Source organism: Protopterus annectens, chromosome 8.part0, assembly GCF_019279795.1.
Source record: "Protopterus annectens isolate FY-2018-M chromosome 8.part0, PAN1.0, whole genome shotgun sequence".
In the NCBI taxonomy this organism is placed as follows: Eukaryota; Metazoa; Chordata; order Ceratodontiformes; family Protopteridae; genus Protopterus; species Protopterus annectens.
Genome location: NC_056741.1, coordinates 1,164,420,836 through 1,164,438,246, shown reverse-complemented (window position 1 = coordinate 1,164,438,246; position 17,411 = coordinate 1,164,420,836). Strand labels below are relative to the sequence as shown.

The 17,411-nt window shown below is 40.2% G+C and overlaps 1 protein-coding gene across 1 annotated transcript in view; it reads right to left on the bottom strand.

Moving 5' to 3' along the window:
* Positions 1-17,411, bottom strand: part of CFAP70 (cilia and flagella associated protein 70) — a 1,838,232-nt gene that overhangs the window by 105,055 nt on the left and 1,715,766 nt on the right. The window contains exon 24 of the mRNA XM_044079382.1: positions 8,005-8,106. Within this exon, the coding sequence (XP_043935317.1) occupies positions 8,005-8,106 (102 nt within the window). The remainder of the gene's footprint in view (positions 1-8,004; positions 8,107-17,411) is intronic.

Genomic DNA, 17,411 nt, shown 5'->3' with positions numbered 1-17,411 from the left:
TTTTTAGAATGGCCAAACTGCATTTTTTGTGAAGCCTGAATTGAACTACTTTGACTCATCTCCCATCCTCCTTCACACCTAACTTCCCTAGCTGTCAGAGTGCTAAAAGTAATTAGTGGTGTTAACTGCTGTGACTGACAGCACACAGCAGGAGACTTGACTCATGTACTGTTTCCTTGTTCTAGCCTTTACTTTCTGTAAGGGTAGGAAAAGGACCAGGGAGCTGTGACATTACAGCATGGGTGGGTTTTTAGGACAGTCATGGTGATGTTGGTTTGGGGAGGCAACTGGCCAGAAAACTACTTGTATTCAGTGTCCTTGATGACATAATTGAATTGGAGACTGCATCAAGGGCAGGACAAAAGTTTTTTGAAAGTGAAACCACCACAGTATGGTAAGGTGCTGTTCTAGTGGAGAGAAACAGTCAATTTAAAATATTTAAAATGCTTTGTTGTTGTTTATTCATAGCAGGGACAATAAACAGGGAGAAAAAGGAAAAAGAAGTTGAGCATGAAATAATAGAATAGTATTGTTGTCCTTTAACTGAATAAACTACTTGACACTTCAACAAAGTGCCTTTATTCTACCCACAGGGAGGGTATCAGAGAGGGAGTCTCTTAGATTTGCTAGCTAAAGTGACTTTATCTGGACTAATCTCTGTTTCATGATTTATAGAATACTTAGCATGTCACTCATGTAGGGAGTCAACTACTCAGTGAAGGTCTGAGCTAAGTGAGAAACCCATGGGAGGGGTTTATAACATAGTAATAATGATTAAACCATGAAGACAAGGCTATAACACTACAATACAACAATTGTGTTATAGTGAAGGAAAAACTCTTCAATCATTTTGACATTTGTATGTAACTTGCTTGAAAACCTTTTTAAATAATAAAACAATAAACCTCCAGAATCAAGAGCATTTGAAGACTCCTTCTATTCCTCTTCAGCTTCTACTGGCTAAGCAGAATCTCAGAAGAAAGGGAGAATACAAGAAATCAAGACTGATCAAACTTATCTGAAAACAGCAACCTACCAATCCCCAACAACTTCCTAAACAGCTCTATAAAGTCACTTCAGTCATGATCATACTCTTCCTCAGAGCACACTGAATACAATCTAGATCCCTTCCATCACACACTACCCACAACTTTTCCCAACACTGCCACCCCATCCTCTCCTACACATTAATTAATTAATGCCCCAAAAAATCTCTAATAAACTTGTTGAAATAAACATCTTCCTTACAACCCAGACACTCGATATCAAAGCTATCACTGAAACATGGCTAAAACTATGAAGACAAGGCTATAACACTACAATACAACAATTGTGTTATAGTGAAGGAAAAACTCTCTGATTCAATCATTTTGACATTTGTATGTAACTGGCTTGAAAACCTTTTAAATAACAAAACAATAAACCTCCAGAATCAAGAGCATTTGAAGACTCCTTCTATTCCTCTTCAGCTTCTACTGGCTAAGCAGAACCTCAGAAGAAAGGGAGAATACAAGAAATTAAGACTGATCAAACTTATCTGAAGACAGCAACCTAGCAATCCCCAACAACTTCCTAAACAGCTCTATAAAGTCACTTCAGTCATGATCATACTCTTCCTCAGAGCACACTGAATACAATCTAGATCCCTTCCATCACATAACACCCACAACTTTTCCCAACACTGCCACCCCACCCTCTCCTACACATTAATTAATTAATGCCCCAAAAAATCTCTAATAAACTTGTTGAAATAAACATCTTCCTTACAACCCAGACACTCGATATCAAAGCTATCACTGAAACATGGCTAAAATTATGAAGACAAGGCTATAACACTACAATACAACAATCATGTTATAGTGAAGGAAAAACTCTCTGATTTAATAATTTTGACATTTGTTTTTAACTGGCTTGTAAACCTTTTTAAATAATAAAACAATAAACCTCCAGAATCAAGAGCATTTGAAGGCTCCTATTCCTCTTCAGCTTCTACTAGCTAAGCAGTATTTCAGAAAAAAGGGAGAATACAAGAAATTAAGACTGATCAAACTTATCTGAAGACAGCAACCTATCAATCCCCAACAACTTCCTAAACAGCTCTATGAAGTCACTTCAGTCATGGTCATACTCTTCCTCAGAGCACACTGAATACAATCTAGATCCCTTCCATCACACAACACCCACAACTCTTCCCAACTCTGCCACCCCACCCTCTCCTATCCATTAATTAATGCCCAAAAGCAACTCTAATAAACTTGTTCAAATAAATATCTTCCTTAGAACCCAGGCACCCGATATCAAAGCTGTCACTGAAACATGGCTCAAACAAACCAACCATAATTTTCATCATCTACGTTCCTCCTCCAAAATCCTCTAAAATGCAAGACCTGGCAATAAGCAAGGTGGAGCACTCTCACTTTAATGCAGCTATCATTGCTCAAGCAAACACCTCCACAGACATTAAACCAAACTGAATCCTTCTAAAACTTCACTCCTGAAAAAAAGGCCACCTTCTATGTAAGACAAGCCGTGCTATATTTTTTAAACATTTTTGTAATTCTTTTTTTTGTCTCAAACATTTATCATAATTTGCAAAGGTTCCTCAGATTTCCTGCTTTTACTGTTAACTATAAAACTTCTCAGATATTCTGTGTCATGTCACCTCAGAAAGCTGTCTAAAATTTATATTTTTTTTAATTTGGCGGGTCCAAGTTTCCCAGGCTAGAAAGATGATACAGGGTAAGAGCTGAAGACTAACAGGCATGCCAGTATGTCAGAGTATACTGAGAGTAATAACACTACATGATGAGAAGCTTTATCTGCTGTAGCAGTAGGGACAGTTGTCTGCTGGGGCTCATTAGTGCCCATGATATGGTCCCAAGGAATTACTTGTTAGGCCACAAAAGGAAAATTAGAAGAAATGTATTTTCTGAAAAAAAAAAAAAACATTCAGAATATATATACGACAGTTCAAGTTTAGGTATGCAAAAATTCTGTAAGTAGTCAACCATGGAAATACTGCATACTAATAGGAAGCAGCACCGAGGAACCAACTGATTTCTCTCACAAAAACAAAATGTTCCTCTGGTTCACTTAGGCAGATGCACAGCACAAGCACACACCCTGACATGAACCAGAACTTACCGATTTCCGAAAAATAAGTATCAAACCCAATGAGTCAAAAACACTACAAAAACACAACAAAATCTTTTTTGCAGGGAGGCAAGCTCCTTTGCACCCCCATGTGGGGGTCTATGTCCCTCCCCTCCCCCAAATTATATATACCTACTCCATGGTTGCACTTCAGTGGTGAAAAGGGGAAAAAAATTCATGAAAAGTACTTATCTGGCTCGCATAATACAACACAATGCGATGAAACAGCTATATTAAATTTTCTCACTAAAGCCAGTTATCCACCTATGTAGCAATCACCTGTAACCATGCTCTTAAAACCTACAAGCTTTGCAAAGGCAGAATGTAGTGCTTGACTGCTGGACACAAAATGTTCTAAGTTAGTACAGATTATAACAAAATGTTTAGTTTTTGCAGTTTGTTCTCCAGCTGTATAGAACTGATTTCTTTCCAGACTTTTATTTTTATTTATTTATTTTATTTGAAGTTTGTTTGCCAGGATGGTCCAATGGGCTGAGAAGAGCTAATTTTTAATGGAGTCCTGGGGAGAAAAGCTCCATAAAGACAACATAACATAGTAAAAACAAGTTATAGTAATATAGTAAAAAGAAGTACAGGTAAAAAACATGGTATTTGAAGGTACAATTTAGTAAAATGCTTAAACAAAGTTATAAAGACCATAAGTGAATATTTACAAATATGCTATTTCCTACCATTGCATAAAAAAGAAGTTAAAAAACATAAGTCGATATTTACAAATATATTTGTCCATTCTGAGGAAATATAATAATAGGGAAAGGATATATAGGTTATAGGAGCTTAGGGAGAGATGAGCAGAGTGGGAAAAGTTTGGAGAAGAAGAGAGTAAAGAAGGAGGTGTGGAGGTAGATAGTATGAAGTGAGGTGGAAAAGAAGAGAGGGAGGGAGGATAATAAATGAGGTGAGTTACTGAGGGAGTTCATGTAGGATGGTAGCAGGAGCATTCCCAGAGGGATGCTAAGTGTGAGTGAAGTAAGGTTTTAAAGGTAGAGAGGCTTGCCAGTGGTATGGATAAGAGGTGGCAGGGAGTTCCAGAGATGTGCTAAGAAGAAGGACAGTAGATGTTTACCTGGTGGGTGGGCAGGCTTGTGCAGTTCAATTAGATTTTGGGTATTGGTCCTTAGGAGTCTGTTGGGTTGGTGCATTTTAAAGGTGGAGGCAAGGGAGGGTCAAAGAGAGGGGCTGAAGATGAGTTTGTGAGCATGTGTGAGTTGAATGTAGGTAAGATAACTGGGCAGCTGAATCCAATTTAGTTTATGAAGGGCAGTACAGTGATGGGTGGAGGATCTATAGCCTGTGGTAAACTTGGACATTTTGTTGTAGCAGGAAGAGAGTTTTGTCTTGAGAGAAGATTGTAGGTTAGTAAGGAGTGGGGCATCATACAGGAGAGATGGGAGAATGAGATATGTGGTAGAGAGAACAAACTTGGTGGAGGGAGTGAAGTAATGATTGTGGTGGTAAAGCATACATAGTTTCTGGTATTTTTTTAATATTTGTTTGTCGGTGGGTATCAAACTTAAGCTGATCATCAATGAGGACACCTACAAGTTTTGCATTGGATACTATTTCAAGAGGTATATTATTCTGACTGGTGATTGAGAATGAGTTTTTGTCAATGGAGGTGGTTTTAGATGGGTAAATATCATAAGTTTGGTTTTTGATGCATTGAGTGCTAGGGATCAAACATCTATTGTTCAGTGGAAGAGAAGGCATCTTGGGTTAGTTTTATGAGAGTAAAGGTGGAGATGGTAGAGCACATAATTGTTGAATCTTCGGCATACTGGATAAGTTTTGCATTAGGGATGGAGTGGTGGAAGTCATTTATGAAAATGTTGAACAGTAGGGGCCCAAGAATGGAGCCCTGGGGTACACCTGTGGAAGTATTGCTAGACAGGGGTCCAGGGAAGTAAATATTGTAGGAAGAAATAGCCAGGGAATTGTTATGGCTAAGCTTGTACAGGCCCTAGGGCCGGTAGCCTAGTACCAACCTTTTATTTTATTTATTTATTTTTATTTATTTAACATTTGTTGACTGGGAAAGTCCGACTAGCTTCCACAGAGCCTGTTTTCAGCTGAGGCCCGGGAAGAAATGCTCCAGATTTCTATGAACCTATTGAGGAATGGGGAGGTAGCTTTTTTCTATTTGACTGATTGTTACGTATTACAGAGGTAGCTGGTAAACCAATTAATGGAGGAGATGAATAGATTTAGATTAGAGTTTAGTTAAGAGAAGGTTGTGAGAGATAGTATTAAATGCCTTTGAGAGATCTAAAAGCAGGGTAGACACAGTGCAGCATTAGTCCCGGGCTTTGTTAATAGTCTCAAGGAAGGAGAGGAGAGCAGTGGCAGTGCTGTGGCCAGGCCTAAATCCATGTTGTGTGGGAGTTAGCAGGTGGTTGTCTATGAGATAGGGTAGGAGTTGTAGGTGGATACATTTTTTCAAGAAGTTTTAGAGATGGGGATAAGATGTCGATAGGTCGAAAATTGGGGATATTATTGTTGTTGCCACCTTTGTGAAGGGGAATAATAAAGGTCTTTTTCCAAAGTTGGAGTACATGGCCTTCTTGGATTAACTGATTTATTAGAATACAGATGGGGAAGACAATGACTTCTGCAGCTGTCTTTAAAAAGTAGGAAGGAATATTACCAGGGGCGTTGGTGCATGGTTTCAAGTTCTGGAGAAGTTTTTTATAGTAGATATAGAGATGGGTTTCATAGAGAAGGGACTTGTTGCTAAGTACATCCTTTTACACTTTTGTGATGAGGTAGTAAGGTCTACACCAATGTTAAAGTTCAATGTATGTATATTCTTAAGCCTAAACATAGATACAAATCAAGAATAAAACTCTGTATTTTTATAGCTAATCAAGTTCTATTCAGAAACTGATTTATTCTCTGCCACACCATGGCTTTCCCCTCTAAGCTATACCCAGCCGAATTCTCTGGGGTCTTTGTAGAGAATCTAGGTATTTAACCTCTCTAGGTCAAAGAGCCAATAAAAAACTCTTCACTAATGGCTGGCTAGCCTGAAAGCCACCATACCTGCTACTGGAGGTGGGAGCTAGGCATAGGTTCTGGTTTGGGCTCTAAGTTCCTCCCCTGCATGATGGCATCCTCTTTAAGGCTGGGCAGACAACGAGGCTTGGCTGACTAGGGCATGTCTGACCTGGGCATTAGAATAGCCACTAATTGTCGGGGAGCCCTCACTGGCTAGTACACTTGTCTAACTAGGCAGTCATTTCTAATCCTGGACTTCAGTGGGTTAACACTACCCTACTCCTCCCAGGATAGGCATGCCCATCCTCCCCTGCCTGCACTGTTAAGCACCCATGCAGGTATTCAAACTCAGACTGCCTGGGCAATAGTCAGGGTTCTATCCCTTTATGCCATTGCTGAGGTGCCAAAGGAAGAAAAATAAAATAAAGTAGCAATAAATGCATGATAAAGAGTAATATATAGCAGAACTACAATGCTACTTAACTGTAGGGAAGATCACAGAGCTATGGCTTTCCAAAGTGCCTGAAACTGTTCTCTGCTTACAAATTTTCAAATGAGCCTGTGTCTGTAAAACCTGCAGAAGATAAAAAAACTAATCTTGAAAGACAAAATGAGGCCAGGTAGTTAAAACCTGCAGAAAATAAAAAAATAATCTTGAAAGTCAAGACTTAAATTATTTTGTTTTTCCCTAATTAATATAATGTTACTTCCCTATAAAGAGGTATAGCAGTTTGAAAGTATTTTCTCAATAAGGATATACATTATCTTGTCAGCACCATATGCTGCATATCTTTTTACTTCCTAGTATATGCTGAACATTTTCCAGGGATTCACACAACTTTAGGTAGTAGTGCTAATATAGGACAAAGCCTTTGCACAGGGAGAACACTGGTCCATCAGATACATGATCCTGTCTAAGCAGCCCCTGTGATGCAGACTTGCACATAAATTCTAAATGCTCATATTAATGTGACGTCCTTACTGATATAGCCTTAAAGACTATTTTTTGTAATTTGAGTTAACATAAACTTAAATTAGGTAGACATTAAATCTCTTAATTTAATAAAACACATACTATAAATAATTTGCAATATTTACCCATCTGACAATTGATCTTCAGCTATAATTTCTGAAAGGAAGGTCTCAGTCTAATGCCACCTATAGACTGAAGGTAAATACCCTATAAAGAGGGATGCATATACTTGAACAGGAACACAGTTTAAAAACGGTTTACTATCACATATTCGAATCTACTCCGTTCGAATGTTAAGATGTCTGAATCACATGTTCAGAAATCTCAACACCAAACACAAAACATGTCGAAGGCAGCATTTTTCTAAAGTCGAAATTTCAAAAAATGTTGACTTTACTGAAATGCTGCACTTCCGCTCAACATTAACAAACACTTTTGCAGGGGGGCAAGCCCTCCTGCACCCCCCTTACGTATATATACAAACTCTGAGATCACACTACAGTGAGAGAAAGGGTACATTTCCCGATCTCCACTATAGTGCAATCTGCACCACAATGTCGAACCTTACAACAATGAATGCTCTCTAGTGTAAGGTTTGAACTTGTGGCATTCATAATTTCAGTTCGGCCATGGGCAGTTTCGCACAAATGTCAATCTCACAAAGTGTGATCAACAAAGTGATTGTAAGCCTTTAAAAACATATGCATTTATACTAAGCAGATAGTTCTCACAGATCTCCACCCTAGCAAATGATACAAAAGGGAGCTGAATTTTCCATGTATTATTAACAGATAATTTTTATGGTTTAAGAAACCATTCATAATATCTAGATTTCTATATTGCATTTTAAACTTCCGCTTTACCTGTAAGCAAACCAAGGCCAGATATCCCCACACCTCTGCATTGGTATTGTTCAGGACATTGGCTTCTGAAAGGGCATCTTCTGCTTCAGTCAACTCTTCAAGCTTTTAAACAAAAATACAAAGCAATATATGAGAAAGGTTCTACTTCTACAGCTGAAATTTAAACAAAACATTAATCTGTCAGCATTGCAGATGCCCCCTCCTCTCTTTTGTCTGTTTCAGGATAAACCCAATAAACTTTTAACATTTTTTGGGGGGAGTAAAGCAGTCAACTTGTTATATTAGGAAAAATTAAACTTGATTATACATTTCTTAACACAGATATGTTATTGTTTAGTTTATTCTTGTGTTTAAAATAAAAGTAATAACATGATAAACAAATCAGAAAATAGTTTTGACCACAATCAACAGTATGCAGTGACTTGGTCTGGCGTAAAACAGCCACTAATCATGCAGTACAATAAGGCCAAAGACAGAAGTGTCATATCTCCAGAATCATGAGCTGCAGAATTACAACTGAGTAACATTAACTGAAGCACACTGTTCCACCTCAACTGGATATACCAGCACATAAGAAAACATTAAGCAAACTCACAGCAGTGACTACTCTAACTGAAAATTTACAGCTACTAGAAGAGCTGCAAGGGCTGCTCACCAATAAGGGAGATGGCTAAGTCTACTGACATATTCACAGTTATTACTAATCTTTGAATAGCAGCTCCTTTAAGAGACCGGTCATTCAGCCTGAATCTTAGCAGCTGTAGATCTGCCTTCTGTGACTGGCTGCCTGAACTATCAGTTAGTGATTTGCAGAGTAAGAATCCAACCAAAGGGTAAGTTCACAACATTTGCCAGATCTGGAGTCCTGAAAAAAATTAATAAAGTTCTACAGTGACAGAAATGACATATGGAAGTCCATTCCCAACAATCCAATCCAAATGTCAGTCTTTGCCACTAATTCCAGCAAGCAGTGGAACATATCATTTAAACATATTTACCCCATAATGAGTCAGTTACAATGATTTTCACTTCAAATGGTACAAATACTTCACAGAGAAATAAGTATGTGATATAGACATCATGAAGTTTAGACCACAGATTATGTCTCAATGTGTTATTTATTAAGCCTCCTAAAAAGACATGGTATCATAGTGGAGAAAATATCTCTCAGAACTGAAGACATACATCTGCATAAGTGAAGAAATATACTGAATGTATTTCCTGTCACGAGTTTCTGTGTTTGGACCTACAGAAATAAAATTCACTTTGATAAAATGGCCTTGCACCCTTCATGACTTTCCTATCTAGAAGGATACATTGCTAAAAACTAGAAGCTTTGGATTCAGAATTTTTATTTATTCCTCTCTGCAAGAAAATTAGCTAAAAATACAAAGGTATTCAATGTGCTATATTTATGCATGTTGCTGGGTGAAGAAGACATAAATGTATTTAACGTTTTTTCTTTTCCTGAAGAAGGGAAGGACAGAATAGTAGCACCTACAGAAAAAAAATAATTATTGCCAGACCAGAAATAATTTGCCACTATTAGACATTGGTTCTTTACAAGACAACAGTGTCCTGACCTGAAGAACGGACCCAAAAATTATGAATTTGGTGAGCTGCATGATTCTCTTATAAGAGACAGAATTTTTGTAATATTAACTAAGGTTCAGGCTTTTAAAAGGCAGATATGAGAATTTATCAAAAGTTGTGGACACGTAGACAGGAAGTGAAATTTCAAGTGCACAGATAATGTAATCAGCAGATGAAAAAGAGGTGTATAAGATACAATACAAATCACATAAGAATGTGAAACGTTATGTTGTAAAAATAAGGGATATGAAAGAGCCTAATGTTGTTGTGTCTTTCGGCTTTTCCCGGTTAGGGGTTACCACAGTGGAACTCCGGTCCGCTAATGATTGGCAGTAGATTTTTACGTGCCGAGTTGCCGTCTCTGATGCACAACCTTCAACGAAGGTACGCCCATTCACGCATGTCTCCACACAGAAGACGCTCTATGTACTACAACAAAGAATGAATCCAAGATGGAGGCACTTGCATCACTGAATTAAGGCTTGAAGTAGATGTGGCTATCAGTATAATTGGAAGACTTTTCCAGCTTTTAATCAAGGTTGTTGGATCTATGTTAGAAAGGGGCATATTTCTAAAATGTGTAAACAGGAAAACAAGTGTGTTTAAAATAACTGTCATTTTTCTGAACACAAGTATGAAATGAACTGTTTGTTTGCACCAGTGAAATAAAAGGAGTAGCTACTGTAAAGTTTAAAACTGCATCAGAGACACCGTGAGATGTATGCATGGCAGACTGCTGGAAAGAAATACTTGCAATGAATGCACAAAGCATGACATTTAAACTGTACACTAACAAAGCAGTATAGGGTCATGAGTGCTTCTTAAGCTGATGGTCAGGGAAACCACCGAGAAGCCCAGCAACATTATCTACTAGTGGTGGGAGATTAACAATGTATCCTGGTGAAAATTTGCAATCACTCATCCAGTTATAGGTTCATAGGTTCATAGGTGTGTACTAGGCTAATGGCCCTGGAGCCTTTACAAGCCTAGCCCATAGGATTACCCTGGCATTGTGCCACCCAGCCTTAGTTCCTACTGCCTCTGTCGAGTAGAGCCACTGGAGTGATCCCCGGCGTGAATTTTCTATTTCCCATCCACTCATCAAGATTTCTTTTGAAGAGGGCCAGTGAGGTGCTCTGTTTGACATGTATGGGAAGTCTATTCCATAGCATGGGCAGTCTATGGGTTATGAACCTGTCCCTCCAGCATGTTCTGTTGATTGTGGTAATGAGGTTGAGGTCTCTGGAGTGTGTGGTGCGGAGGGATTGGGATTTCTTTAGATGTAGCATTTCTAATAGAGCTGGGTCAAACATGGCTTTGTAAGTCAAGCAGATATTGTCTCTAAGTAGGTGATATGAGACAGAGAATAGTTGGAGTTTTTTGAGTTTGTCCATATAGGACAAGTATTTAAGGCCTAAGATCCTCTTTGTGAGGTACTTTTGCGGCCTCTCCAGTTGTTGCAGGTGTCTAGTGAGGTACATGCTAAATGGGGCATTGTACTCAATGACTGGCCTAATGAGGGAAGAGTAGAGGGAGACAATGACTTCTTTCTTCCTGGATGCAAAACCCTTAGTAATGAGATGTGCCACATAGAAGGAATTTCTGACCACAGTGGCAACGTGGTGGTCAAAAGAGAGGTTGCTGTCAACCTGTGTTCCCAGATCTCTTATAACGCCTTCTGTGTTCAGTGGACTACCATCAATGTGGTAATTCAAGGGAACTGGGTTTTTCCCAAAGGGGATGAAGACACATTTTGTGGCATTGAGCTGAAGGCCATGGTTCTGACACCAGTCGTTGGTCTCATTGAAGCCTTTCTGTAGGATGTCAACATCACTTGGGGAGTTAATACTAGCTCCCAACTTGCAATCATCTGAGAACTTTGTCAGCCAGAGCCCTTTGTGTTGGCTTGGACTTCAGAGAAGTAGATACCAAATAGGAGAGGACCCAGGACCGAACCCTGTGGGACTCCACTCGTGACTGGTCGGCAGCCTGACTTGGAGTCAGCTACTTTCACACTGTGGGTTCTATCTGTAAGCCAGTTTGCAACCCACCTAGTGATATAGGGGTTGATGCCTAGCTTAGTAATTTTTTCTATGATTCCTGAGTGGGGAATGGTATCAAAGGCCTTGGCCAGATCAAGGTAGGCTGTATGAACTACCTTACTTTCATCCACAGCTCTGGTGACGGACTCAAAGAAGCCGACCAAGCTGAGTAGGCATGATCTACCCTTTACAAAACCAAACTGTGTAGGATCCAGAGTTTGGAGATTCCCTATATCCTTGTTTATTAGGTCCATGGTGATGCGTTCTATAGCTTTGCATATCAGACTTGTCAGTCAAATGGGGGGGCGATAGTTCCCAGGGTCTGTAGTCACTCCTCCTTTGTGGAGAGGGATGACTGTAGCAGTGCGTCATTCGGTAGGGACAAAGCCTGAGGTGGGGCTGTGATTGAACAGGGCACACAGGTGAGATGTTTCCTCTGTAGTTCATGTAGAACACAGCCAGGGATACTGGCAGGTCCCATAGAAGCTGTATTCTTGGCCTTGGACAGTGCTGTTTTAACCTGTGCAGCAGTAATACTGGGTGCCTGGCAATCTACTGGTATTGTGATTGGCCCTTTGGGGGGGTAAAGTTAGCACTGAATCTATCCGCCAGTATATTTGCAATATCTGTTGGCTTAGTATAGGAGGTACCATTGTGCAGTAGCTCAGAGCAAATCTGGGTATTGCCATGGAGATTCTTTACATAACTATAGAAGGCCTTGTGATTGTCTTTGCTATCTACTGCAATTCTCTTTTCATAGCTAGCTTTAGAGGATTTGATGAGGGATCTCAACCTTTTGTTGAGGCTGATAAGGGAGTTTTTCCAGTCTTGGGACTTCACCTTATTCCGCATCAGTTTCCTCCTTCTGCTGTAGAGTTTGTTTATGGCAGGGGACCACAGATTGCCTTCTTTTTTTTTGAGGAGAGAGTCTTAATTCTATTGGGTATGGCGAGATCCATGCATTTGTGTATGTGTTCGTACAGTGCATTGGTGTATGATTTGGTGGTCATGCAACTATTCTGCATTTGCATGGGTGCCGTGAAGTTAGCCACCTCTGTTTTTAGGAGCGCAAAGTTAGTTTTGGAGAAGTTTTTCATGGTGGTTACCTTTGTTGGGGGGGTGGGGGGGTGGGATGTGAATTTTCAAGGTGATTAGCTTGTGATCGGATCTAACCAGGGAGGAGCTGACTATTGTTGTAGAGCAATGGTCGCCCATGTTAGTAATGACCAGGTCAAGGATGTTGCTACCTCTAGTGGAGGTAAGAACGAGCTGGTCCAGGGCATTGGAATTAATGAATTCCAGAAAGCATTGGGCAAGTGTATTGGTACATGAGTAGTTTTCCCAGTTAATGGAGGGGTAGCTGAAGTCACCCAGTATGAGAGTGTTAGGTTGGACCCTAATATTCTTCAGGGTGCTTAGGAATGTGGACTGTGCTTAGGAATGGGACATGGATGGGGACCTACAGCAGGCTACGACCTAAATCACTGTCTTATCCAATGTTAGCTGCACCTGAAGTATCTCAGATCCATTATGATGGGCTACCAGTCTGAAGGTGTGCGCATCCTTTATGAATATGGAAACACCACCGCCTTTGGACCTTCGGCCCAAGTTCTGGAGCCGAAAGGTGTGGAATGAGTTGTAGTCTGGTAGTGCAGGGGTGCTTTCTGCTGCCTTGAACCAGGTCTCTGTTACAGCACAAATGTCGATGTTCTCTATTTTAAGGAGTACTTCGAGCAAGTGCATTTTGAGATTTAGACTTCTAACGTTGAGCAGCATGACCCTGAAATTGCATTTGTTTGTAGCTGTTACAGTGGTAATTTAGTCTTTGGAACACCACCTAAAAAGGCACTATAGGGGTGGCAAGAGCCTTGGCCAGTATCCGGAAGCCCAGGGGTGACAGATGCAGGCCATCTCTGGCAAAGCATTGAGGTCTGTCAATCATGTCATCCCAGGCAGACATATACTGGATCCCCTTAGAATGACACCAGAAACTTAGTCAATTGTTGAAATCAATCATTTTCTGCTTGTACTGTGGCATCATTCTGGGTGATGGCAGGATGCTGCTCAGGGCTAGGGTCATACCTGCCTGGGCTACATAATCCAAGAGCTCCTCCATGTCTCTTTTCATGTAGTCCAGGGAGGTACGTCTCAGGTCATTCACACCCACATGTACAATGACAGAGTCATATTTCTACCTGTTGTTGAGGGACCTGAGTGCATGCGTTATGTGGCAGATCCTGGTGCCTGACAGGCAGCTGACTGTTACTTTTTCCTTATTCAACCTAGTGAGTGAGACATGAGTGTGCCTCACTATTGAGTCACCTATGACTAGTGTGTTGGGCATGCTGTTTTGCCTCAGGGGCTTTGGTTGAGTGGCACACTGTTTAGGAGAATTATGTGTCTTGTGATTAATGTTGTGTTGTGGTGGTCGAGTGCGTTTCAACCTTGGAGGTCTCTGCTGTTTGGTTAGATTTTTATTGAGAGCCTCCGTGAAGGTGGGTGTGTGGTTTGTATTTTTATGTGAAGGCAATGCTGGTGTGTGTTCTGGAGGGCTATGTGTTCCATGTGGTGTGGTGCAAGTATTGACCTTCTCCGCATGACCAGCTATTCCGGTCTTGGCTGGAGAGTGTGTGGCTTCCAATTTGGATATATAAGTGCATCTCTCACAAGTCTGAGTGTTGGGGGGTAAGAGAAGAGGGTTGCCAGTGTACATGAGGCAGCTTGTACATTGCCTCAGGATGCCCAAGTTCACCAGGTTAATAGGAGAAAGCACAGGGAATTGACCTTTAGACATGCCTGAAGGGGTGTGCATTAATAAATACTGGAGCTGTTTCCTTGTAGAAAGTTTAGTGCTGGCAGCACTTTTGTGTACTACAATAATGGCTACAAGAAGTCTGGTAAAGTGCTAAACTAACAAGCTAGTAAATGTTCAGGAGAGGAGAGAACTAGCAGATCTAAGGGAAAAATTGAAGAGCAGACTTTGGCACTGCTTGGAAGCTTACAAACAGTCCTGGATACAGCAAATCTGTATCTGGACTAGATTAGTTACAGAAAAGGTATGAAACAAGCGCAGATGTGGGCTTTTAAACCAGAAAGTTGAAAGAGATGGAAAAACTTCCCAAATGGTCAATAAACTACAATTTCTGGGCCAAAAAACACTCTTCTTTTGGTAGATAAGCTACCTAGTACTTACCACTCCTACTGATAAGCTAGGAGGCTTCCCTCCAACACAGAAAGGCTTGGGGGGCACAGAAGCTTGCAAATAGTCCTGGATACAGCAAATCTGTACCTGGACTAGACTAGTTATAAGGAAAGGTGGGGAACAAGCGCAAACGTGGGCTTTTAAACCAGAAAGTTGAAAGAGATGGAAAAACTGCCCAAACAGCCAATAAACTACAATTTCTGGGCCAGAAACCACTACTCTTATGGTAGATAGGCTACCCAGTGCTTACCACTTCCACTGATAAGCTAGAAGGTTTCCCTCCAACACAGAAAGGCTTGGGGGGCTCAGAAGCTTACCAACAGTCTTGGATACAGCAACTCTGTATCTGGACTAGACTAGTTACAAGAAAGGCAGGAAACGAGCGCAAATGTGGGCTTTTAAACCAGAAAGTTGAAAGAGATGGAAATAACTGCCCAAAAGGCCAATAAGCTACAATTTCTGGGCCAGGAACCACTCCTCTTGTGGTAGATAGGCTATCCAGTGCTTACCACTCCCAATGACAAGCTAGAAGACTTTCCTCCAACACAGGAAGGCTTGGGGGCTCAGAAGCTTACACACTGTCCTGGAGAAAGCAAATCTGTACCTGGGCTAGACTAGTTACAGGAAAGGCAGGAAACAAGCTCAAATGTGGGCTTTTAAACCAGAACATTGAAAGATATGGAAAAACTGCCCAATTGGTCAATAAGCTACAATTTCCGGGCCAAAAACCACTCCTCTTGTGGTAGATAGGCTATCTAGTGCTTACCATTTCCACTAATAAGCTAGAAGGCTGCTCTCTAACACAGGAAGGCTTGGGGGGTTCAGAAGCTTACCAACAGTCCTGGATACAGCAAGTCTGTATCTGGACAAGACTAGTTACAGGAAAGGCAGTAAACAAGGTCAGAATATTTCTTGAGTGGTTTTAAATTATACCACTGTTCAAGCAGAAAATGACTGATTTCAACAACTGGCTAAGTTTCTGGTGTCATTCTAAGGGGATCTAGTATCTGTCTGCATGGGATGACATGCTTAACAGGCCTACCTTTATACCACATTCCTCCCTATATATATATATATATATATATATATATATATATATATATATATACTGTTCCAACAATTCCCATTTTTCCTATGTAATTTGCTCCTACCCTTTTCTAAAGATCCCAGTTCCAGCTGTTGTATCTGTGTTACTATATTCACTACTTCTAGTACAGCTGGTATAGACTTTGATTTCCATTTTCTAGTAATTGCTTTTTTGGCAGCCACCATAATTACAGGCAGCAAGGCCTTACCATGTCTAGGCAATTCCAATTTATTTATTTAACATTTTTTACCAGGAAAGTCTGACTTGGAATGAAGCCAATTTTCAGTGGAGGCCCAGGGAGAAAACACTCCAGTTGCATGTCTTTATAATGTAGGAGGAAACCAGAGCACCTGAAGGAAACCCACACGAAAGCAGGGAGGACCTGCAGACTCCGCACAGTAGGCACCCCAGCTGAGTATCAAACCAGAGAACCTCCTGCTGTGAGGCAACAACATAACTGCTGCACCACTGCACCATCCAATTCTGTGTCATAGCTCAGAAAAATCATTTCCCTAATTACACCAACTTGCTCACCCAGTATCTCTGACAGAGTAGTCTGCAGGGAATCTTTAAAGTCTGCCAACTTATTTCACTCCCAGAAAATATGTTCCCAATTGGTTCACTGTCAATATGTATGTGTCGGTGATGTGGTTGTCGGTGTTGTGAATTACCTCTTTCCTACATACACACATGCATACATACATACATACATACATACATACATACAAATATTTGAAGCACAGGCATTAATGCCCTTCTAGCTTGCCAATATACCAAAACACTTGTCTCATAATAAGTGTTCAGACTGTTCTTAAAAATATCTAAACTGGTACTTCCTTTAATGTAATTTGGTAGTCTGTTCGATGCATCAGCTATTCTGTCAGAAAACCAATTAGTACACTTCTCATCTGTATAGAATCTTCTACATAGGTTGTCTGATGATTCTCTAGTACGTTTTGATAACCCCAAACATTCCCAGAGGTAGTTGTCGCTAAATGCCCTATATACCTGAATAAGATCTCCTCTTAGATATCTGTAAGAGACACGGTACAAGTTCAGATATTTTAGTCTTTCATAATAACTTAAATTCCACATCCATATATGTTCTTGGTATATTTCTGCTGTACTCTTTCCAGTTTACTCATGCTTGTTTTCTTATAGGGTTTCCATATTGTTATTCCATACTCAAGTTTGGGTCTAATGTAACTAACAAAAAATGACTTTGTCATTTGTGATTTCCTAGACTTTATAAGTCTTTTTATACAACCTATAGTTCTATAACTATCATTAACCAATTGGTTAATATGATTAGAAAAAGTCATAGCTGAATCTACCCATACACCCAGGTCCTTAAATGAGTCTGCAGTTTCAATCACTGTGTGCTGTATTAAATATTCACCTTTCAATTTATGTCTCCCAAATCTCATATGCTTAGTTTTTGATGTATTTATCAGGATATTATTCTCCTGTGCTCAAATGGTCA